Consider the following 8555-nt stretch of genomic DNA (forward strand, 5'->3'; position numbering starts at 1 on the left):
AGCCCCCCCAGCTCACCTGCTGGGCGGTGATGCCGTTGGCGATGGCAGCCTGCACGCTGTCCCTGGTCACCTGGGCCACCACCAGGTTGGGGAAGCGGTAGAGCAGCTCCGAGAAGAGCGCGATGAGGGCGACCTGCAGCTCCGAGTCTGGGGGGGCACGGGGGGGGCACTCCTGGGGTGGGGGTGTCCCCAGGGCCTGGCTGTCCGTGTGTGTGTGTCCCAGGTCTGTCCCCCCCCCCCCCAGGTCCCCCCCCACAGGTCCTGTGCCCCCCCAGGTCCCCCCCCCAGGTGCTGTGTTGTGCCCCCCCATGTCCGTCCCCCCATGTCCGTCCCCCCCCCAGGTGCTGTGTCCCCCCCCCCCAGGGTCCTGTGCCCCCCCATGTCCATCCCCCCATGTCCACCCCCCCCCCAGGGGCCTGTGCCCCCCCCCGGGTGCTGTGTTGTGCCCCCCCATGTCCGTCCCCCCATGTCCGTCCCCCCCAGGTCCTGTGTCCCCCCGTGTCCCCCCCCCAAGTGCTGTGTCCCCCCACGTCCATACCCCCCCCCAGGTTCTGTGTCCCCCCGTGTCCCCCCCTTTCCCCCCCAGGTGCTGTGTCCCCCCATGTCCATACCCCCCCCCAGGTTCTGTGTCCCCCCTGTCCCCCCCCAGGTCCGTGTCCCCCCCCAGGTCCGTGTCCCCCCCCCCAGGTTCTGTGTCCCCCCGTGTCCCCCCCCAGGTGCCGTGTCCCCCCCCGGGGGGTCACCTGTGTAGGCGTAGATGCGGTAGTTGGTCTCCACCAGGACGAAGCCGTGAGCGTCGGGCTCGGGGGGGGCCCCTGATGTCCCCGAGGCCAGCGCGATGGCCAGGCGCGTGGGGTAGAACCGGCGGGACTTGCGCTGGGGGGGCACGGGGGGGGCACGCACGGGGGGGGGGGGGACGACACACACACCAGGGGGGCACACGGGGACAGGGGACGTGGTGGCGTCAAGGACGTGGCCATGGGGAGGGGGACAATCCCCAACCCCTGGGGGGTCCTGTGTGTGCCCCCCCATGTGCCCCCCCAATGTGCCCCCCCCCAACGTGCCCCCCCCATGTCCCCCCAATGTGCCCCCCCATGTGCCCCCCCATGTCCCCCCAATGTGCCCCCCCATGTCCCCCCTATGTGCCCCCCCCAATGTCCCCCCCAATGTCCCCCCCATGTGCCCCCCCCAATGTGCCCCCCCATGTCCCCCCAATGTGCCCCCCCATGTCCCCCCAATGTGCCCCCCCATGTGCCCCCCCCAATGTGCCCCCCCCATGTGCCCCCCAATGTGCCCCCCCAATGTGCCCCCCCATGTCCCCCCCCATGTCCCCCCCGTGCCCCCCCGTGGCACCTTTCTCTGGAAGACCAGCCCGAACTCGCGCAGGTGCTGCAGGAACGTCAGCAGGGACTCGCTCATGCCCTCCACCGAGTAATCCTGGGGGGGCACCAGTTACCCCCAGTAACCCCCCAGTAACCAACCCCCCCAGTAATCCCCCATTACCCCAGTAACCCCCCATTACTCCCAGTAACCCCCCCAGTAACCCCCCATTACCCCCAGTAACCCCCCATTACACTCAGTACCCCCCCCCAGTTACCCCAGCTCTGCACCAAGTAATCCTGGGGGGGCACCACTCAGTTACCCCCAGTAACCCCCCATTACCCCAGTAACCCCCCCATTAGCCCCAGTAACCCCCCCAGTTACCCCCCCATTACTCCCAGTAACCCCCCCAGTTACCCTAACTCTCCACCAAGTAATCCTGGGGGGGCACCACTCAGTTACCCCCAGTAACCCCCCAGTAACCCCCTCGTAACCCCCCCATTACCTCCAGTAACTCCCCAGTAACCCCCCCAGTAACCCCCCATTACTCCCAGTAACCCCCCCACTACTCCCAGTAACCCCCCCAATTACCCCAGCTCTGCACCAAGTAATCCTGGGGGGGCACCACTCAGTTACCCCCAGTAACCCCCCATTACCCCCAGTAACCCCCCCAGTAACCCCCCCATTACCCCCAGTAACCCCCCATTACACTCAGTACCCCCCCCAGTTACCCCAGCTCTGCACCAAGTAATCCTGGGGGGGCACCAGTTACCCCTCAGTACCCCCCCAGTTACCCCCAGTACCCCCCCCAGTAAACCCCAGTTACCCCCCCATCACCCCAGTACCCCCCCAGTAAACCCGTTACCCCCCCTCCAGTTACCCCCCAGTACCCCCCCAGTTACCCCAGTAAACCCCAGCTACCCCCCCCAGTTACCCCCCCATCACCCCAGTACCCCCCCAGTAAACCCCAGTTACCCCCCCTCCAGTTACCCCCCAGTACCCCCCCAGTTACCCCCATTCCCCCCCAGTTAGTTCCCCCCCCCCAGCCCTCCATAGCCCAATCTGGGGGGGTCAGGGGCTGGGTGAGGGCCCCCCCCCAAACAAACACCTGGGTGCCCCCCCCAGCTTCCCCCCCCCCCCCATTTGAGTAACCCCCCCTCACATGCCCCTCAGCTCCCAACCCCCCCCAGCCCTGAGTGCCCCCCCCCAATTTTGGGGTGCCCCCCACCTTGCCGAGGGTGGAGAAGCTGAGCTGGAAGAGGAAGGACAGGATCTCCACCAGGTCCATGCCCCGAGCCTGGGGGGGGGGGAGAGTTAGGGGGGGCCGTTAGGGAACAGATTGGGGGGGCTCCCGGTTTGGGGGTGTCCCCCCCCCCCCCGGTTTTGGGGTCCCCCCCGCGTTACCTCTGCCCCCCGCAGGTACTGCAGCACGAAGTACCAGAGCTGGGCGGGGGTGTCGAGCAGCAGGAACTGGAACCCGGCCGACGTGATGCACGGCGCCTCCCCCCCCTCGCTGCGGGGACCCCCGTCAGGGCACCCCAAAACTGGGGGAGGGGGGGGCGGCACCCCAAAACCGCAGTAGGTGACACCCCAAAATTTTGGGGGAGCCCACCCCCAAACCACGGCAGGGGCCCCCCCAAAGCAGCCACCCCCCCCCCCAAAAGGGATTTGCTGACCTGCGTGGGGACCCCCAAACCCTGGGACCCCCCCCAAAATCACCCCAAATCCCTCCCCAGCACCCCAATACACCCAGGGACCTTGGCCCCCACCCCGTGGGCCCCCGAACCCCACCAAGCCCCCCCAGTCACTCCCCCACCGGCCTCCTAATTCCCCCCTGAGCTCCCCCCCCCCCCAGACCCCCCAATATCCCCCTGAGCCCCCCCGGGGACCCCCCAAATCCCCCCAACCCCTCCCCGGGCTGTCAGCTCTCCTGAGACCCCCTGCAGCCCTCCCCCGCCCCCCCCGAACCCCCCAAATGCCCCCCGTATCTCCCCAGGAACCCCCAAAATCCCTCAGGCCCCCCATATCTCCCAAAATCCTGCCAGGGCCCCCCCATATCTCCCCCCAGCACCCCCTCAAATCCCCCCAAGGACCCTCCATACCCCCCCAGCTTCCTCCCAAATCCCCCAAAACCCCCCAAATGGCCCCAATATCCCCCCAGGACCCCCCAAAATCCCCCAGGACCCCCCATATCCCCTCAGCTCCCCCCTGGCATCCCCTCAAATCCCTCTAGCTGCTCCTAAATCCCCCAAGAACCCCCCCCGGGACCCCCCCAAATCCCCCTGGGACCCCCCCAAATCCCTCCAGCTCCTCCTAAATCCTCCTGGGACCCCCCCATACCCCCCCGGGATCCCCCAAATCCCCCCCAGGACCCCCCCAAATCCCTCCAGCTCCCCCCAAATCCCTCCAGCTTCTCCTAAATCCTCCCTGGGACCCCCCCATACCCCCCCAGGACCCCCCCAAATCCCCCCTGGGACCCCCCCAAATCCCTCCAGCTCCTCCTAAATCCTCCTGGGACCCCCCCATACCCCCCCAGAATCCCCCAAATCCCCCCTGGGACCCCCCCAAATCCCTCCAGCTCCCCCCAAATCCCTCCAGCTTCTCCTAAATCCTCCCTGGGACCCCCCATGTTCTCCCAGCTCCCCCTAAATACCCCTGGGACCCCCCCAAATTCCTCCAGCTTCTCTTAAATCCTCCCTGGGACCCCCCATATTCTCCCAGCTCCCCCTAAATACTCCTGGGACCCCCCCAAATCCCCCCGGGACCCCCCCAAACCTCTTCATGAGCCCAGCCTGGACGAGGAGCTGGGCCAGATCCTGGCTGACGGCGGCGCTGGGCGACCCCACCATGAAATGCAGAATCACCTAAAAATGGGGGGGGCAGGGGAGGGGTCCAGCTGGGTCCTCAGAGCCCCCCCCATCCCCCCCAGATATCGGGGACCCCCCCGGCCCCCCCCCCCGGCTCACCTCCCAGCGCTCCTCGGCGTACCTGTCCAGCGCCGGCACGTCGCGGGCGTGCTTGTCCGGCCCCAGCTGGCTCGTGTCGTCCGACCACGCCTGGCCCCTGCGGCCCCCCCAAACCCCCCCCCAGCACCCCCAAAACCTCAGAACCTGCCCCAGCACCCCCCCGTGCCCATCCTTACCCTGGGTTCCCTGCTCCCCCCCCCCCAGCACCCCAAGTTTCCCCCCCTCCATGACACCACTGTGACCCCGGGTACCCCCCCCGGTAGCCCCTGTCACCCCAAATTACCCCCCATGCCCATGACCCCCCCCGTATCACCCCATCCCACCCCCCTGTACCCCGCCACCCCAAATTACCCCCCCAGCACCCCCTGTACCCCCATGACCCCCCCGGTACCCCCATCACCCCAAATTACCCCCCACACCCATGACCCCCCCGTATCACCCCATCCCACCCCCCCATGACCCCCCGTACCCCATGTCACCCCAAATTACCCCCCAGCACCCCCCATATCCCCCCATGACCCCCCCATACCCCATGTCACCCCAAATTACCCCCCAGCACCCCCCATGACCCCCCCGTATCACCCCATCCCACCCCCCCATGACCCCCCGTACCCCATGTCACCCCAAATTACCCCCCAGCACCCCCCATATCCCCCCATGACCCCCCGTACCCCATGTCACCCCAAATTACCCCCCAGCACCCCCCATATCCCCCCATGACCCCCCCATACCCCATGTCACCCCAAATTACCCCCCATGACCCCCCATGACCCCCCCATACCCCATGTCACCCCAAATTACCCCCCACACCCATGACCCCCCCGTATCACCCCATCCCACCCCCCCATGACCCCCCCATACCCAACGTCACCCCAAATTACCCCCCAGCACCCCCACTTCCCCCCCGTACCCCGTGTAACCCCCCCTTACCCCCCACTGTCCCCCCCGTACCCCCATTTTCCCCCACGCCCCCCGCCCCCCCCCACTCACCCCCCCAGCAGGGCGACCCGCAGGTTCTGGCGGAAGTTGGGGTGCAGAGCGACCCCCGGCAGCCCCCCCGGCAGGGTGTGGGGGTGCCACAGCCGCAGCGCCAGCAGCACCTCCCGGCTCTCCGCCTGCTCCCTGTGCCCCCCCCCCCCCCGGTGTGGGTGCTCCCCCTCGGGACCCCCCCAACCTCCCCCGGTGCCCCCCAAAACCCAGCGGGCTCCTCGGGGCCCCTCCCACGGTTGCTGGGATCCCTGGAGACCCCCCCCAGGATCTCTCAGCACCCCCAGGGACCCCCCCAGCACCCTCAGGGACCTCCAGCCCCCCGGATCCCCTCAGCACCCTTAGGGCCCCCCCAGCACCTCCAGGTCCCCCCCCAGGACCCCCAGACCCCCCCCCAGCACCCTTAGGGCTCCCCTCGCCCCCCCAGGGTCCCTCAGAGCCCCCCAGGGACCCCCCGGATCCCCTCAGCACCCTTAGGGACCCCCGCAGGACCCTCAGGGACCTCCAGTCCCCCCCAGAGCCCCCCCCAGCACCCTTAGGGCCCCCCCCAGGACCCTCAGGGACCCCCAGTCCCCCCCAGAGCCCCCCCCCAGCACCCTTAGGGCCCCCCCAGGACCCTCAGGTCCCCCCTGCCCCCCCCCCCCAGCTCCATTAGGGCCCCCCCCAGGCCCCTCAGGGACCTCCAGCCCCCCCCAGAGCCCCCCCAGGGCCCCCCCCAGGCCCCTCAGGTCCCCCCTGCCCCCCCCAGAGCCCCCCCAGGGCCCCCCCCGGCCCCCCACCCACTTGCTGTGCTCCTTCTTGACCCAGAGGGCGACGGCCGCCTGCGGCAGGGGCTGCTCCAGGAACAGCATCCGCATCACCCCCGCCTGCGCCAGCCCCGGCAGCTCCCTGGGGGGGGCACCCATGGGGGGGGGCACCCATGGGGGGGGGGTTTGAGCTGTGGGGGCACCCATGGGGGGCTGAGCCACGGGGTACCCATGGCGGGGGGGGGGGGCTGGGGCTAGGAGGTGCTGGGGGGGATCTGGGGGGGGTGGGGGGTCCCTGGGGGTGCTGGGGGGGAGATCTGGGGGGGCCTGGGGAACCCCACCCATGGGTGCCCTCCCCCCCGCCCCCACCCCAGAGACCGGGGTGCTCCAGTGGGGTGCAGGGTGTGTAGAAAGGGATGGGGGTGTCTGGGGGGGGTGATGGGGGGGTTCTGGGGGGGTGTTGGGGTGCCTGGGGGGGTCAGGGTGCCCCGGGGGGGGGGGTCAGGGTGCCCCAGGGGGATATTGGGGTGCCCCGTGGGGGGTCAGGGTGCCTGGGGGGGGTCAGGGTGCCCCAGGGGGATATTGGGGTGCCCAGGGGGGGTCAGGGTGCCCGGGGGGGGTCAGGGTGCCCCAGGGGGATATTGGGGTGCCCAGGGGGGGTCAGGGTGCCCCGGGGGGGGGGTCAGGGTGCCCCAGGGGGATATTGGGGTGCCCAGGGGGGGTCAGGGTGCCCCGGGGGGGGGGTCAGGGTGCCCCAAGGGGGTTTTGGGGTGCAGGGGGGGGTCAGGGTGCCCCAAGGGGGGGGTCAGGGTGCCCCAGGGTGTTTTGGGGTGCAGGGGGGGTCAGGGTGCCCCGGGGGGGGGGTCAGGGTGCCCCAGGGGGATATTGGGGTGCCCAGGGGGGGTCAGGGTGCCCGGGGGGGGTCAGGGTGCCCCAGGGGGATATTGGGGTGCCCAGGGGGGGTCAGGGTGCCCCGGGGGGGGGGTCAGGGTGCCCCAGGGGGATATTGGGGTGCCCAGGGGGGGTCAGGGTGCCCGGGGGGGGTCAGGGTGCCCCAAGGGGTTTGGGGGTGCCCAGGGGGGGTCAGGGTGCCCCAAGGGGGGGGTCAGGGTGCCCCAGGGGGATATTGGGGTGCCCCGTGGGGGGTCAGGGTGCCCCGGGGGGGTCAGGGTGCCCCAGGGGGATATTGGGGTGCCCAGGGGGGGTCAGGGTGCCCGGGGGTGTCAGGGTGCCCCAGGGGGATATTGGGGTGCCCAGGGGGGGTTAGGGTGCCTGGGGGGGGTCAGGGTGCCCCAGGGGGATATTGGGGTGCCCAGGGGGGGTCAGGGTGCCGGGGGGGGTCAGGGTGCCCCAGGGGGATATTGGGGTGCCCAGGGGGGGTCAGGGTGCCCGGGGGGGGTCAGGGTGCCCCCGGGGGATATTGGGGTGCCCAGGGGGGGTCAGGGTGCCTGGGGGGGGTCAGGGTGCCCCAGGGGGATATTGGGGTGCCCAGGGGGGGTTAGGGTGCCGGGGGGGGTCAGGGTCGGGGGGCTCACCGGAAGACGGCCAGGCAGGTGGCGGGGTGCCCGTAGAGGCGGTCGAGGACGGGGGGGCTCAGCCCCCGCAGGAACTCGTGCAGGTTCTTGCACTGCAGCTGCCCCCGCTGCAGCCGGGGGGGGGGCGTGGGCTCCATCGGGACCCCCCCGCCACCAGCGTCCCCTAGGGCAGCAGCACAGCGGGGTGACCCCCCCCGGGACGGGGCAGCGCTGGGGGGGGGGGCACACGGGACCCACTACCCCCCAGTGTCCCCCCAATGCCCCCCAGCCCCCCTCCCTCACCCCAGACCTCTGCCCCCCCCCCCGCCTCCCACTGCCCCCCAGTGCCCCCCCGGTACCCCCCAACTGCCCCCCCAGCCCCTCTTGCACCTCCTCAGCCCCCAACCCCCCCCCCAGACCTGTGCCCCCCCGCTGCCCCCCCAAATTTCACCCCGATCCCCCCCACCCCAGATCTGCGCTCCCCCCGTCCACCCCCCCATACCCCCCCGATCTGTGCCCCCCCAGACCTGTGCCCCCCCAGACCTGTGCCCCCATCGCTGCCCCCCCGATCGTTGCCCCCCATCTCTGCCCCCCCAGACCTGTGCCCCCCGATCTGTGCCCCCCCGATCTGTGCCCCCCATCTCTGCCCCATCTCTGCCCCCCAATCTCTGCCCCCCCATCTCTGCCCCCCCGATCTCTGCCCCCCCAGACCTGTGCCCCCCATCTCTGCCCCCCCGATCTCTGCCCCCCCGATCTCTGCCCCCCCGATCTCTGCCCCCCCAGACCTGTGCCCCCCATCTCTGCCCCCCCGATCTCTGCCCCCCCGATCTCTGCCCCCCCGATCTCTGCCCCCCCAGACCTGTGCCCCCCATCTCTGCCCCATCTCTGCCCCCCCGATCTCTGCCCCCCCATCTCTGCCCCCCCAGACCTGTGCCCCCCATCTCTGCCCCCCCGATCTCTGCCCCCCCCCCGCCGCCCCCGTCCCCCCCCCACTCACCACACGCCCCCCCACTGCCGCCCTG

General features: G+C 70.9%; 1 protein-coding gene across 1 annotated transcript in view; it reads right to left on the reverse strand.

Annotated features, from left to right (window-relative positions):
- GTF2H4 (general transcription factor IIH subunit 4) overlaps positions 1-8554 on the reverse strand; it is an 11944-nt gene extending 3390 nt beyond the window's left edge. The window contains exons 1-11 of the mRNA XM_054807378.1: positions 8531-8554; positions 7555-7717; positions 6057-6161; positions 5277-5408; positions 4287-4383; positions 4096-4184; positions 2725-2833; positions 2549-2617; positions 1354-1437; positions 744-876; positions 17-147 (exon numbers count right to left, since the gene is read on the reverse strand). Of these exons, the coding sequence (XP_054663353.1) occupies positions 17-147; positions 744-876; positions 1354-1437; positions 2549-2617; positions 2725-2833; positions 4096-4184; positions 4287-4383; positions 5277-5408; positions 6057-6161; positions 7555-7691 (1086 nt within the window). The 5' untranslated portion in view covers positions 7692-7717; positions 8531-8554. The remainder of the gene's footprint in view (positions 1-16; positions 148-743; positions 877-1353; positions 1438-2548; positions 2618-2724; positions 2834-4095; positions 4185-4286; positions 4384-5276; positions 5409-6056; positions 6162-7554; positions 7718-8530) is intronic.
- Position 8555: the final 1 nt, after the last annotated feature.

This window comes from Grus americana, chromosome 32 (assembly GCF_028858705.1).
Source record: "Grus americana isolate bGruAme1 chromosome 32, bGruAme1.mat, whole genome shotgun sequence".
NCBI classification, from domain to species: Eukaryota; Metazoa; Chordata; class Aves; order Gruiformes; family Gruidae; genus Grus; species Grus americana.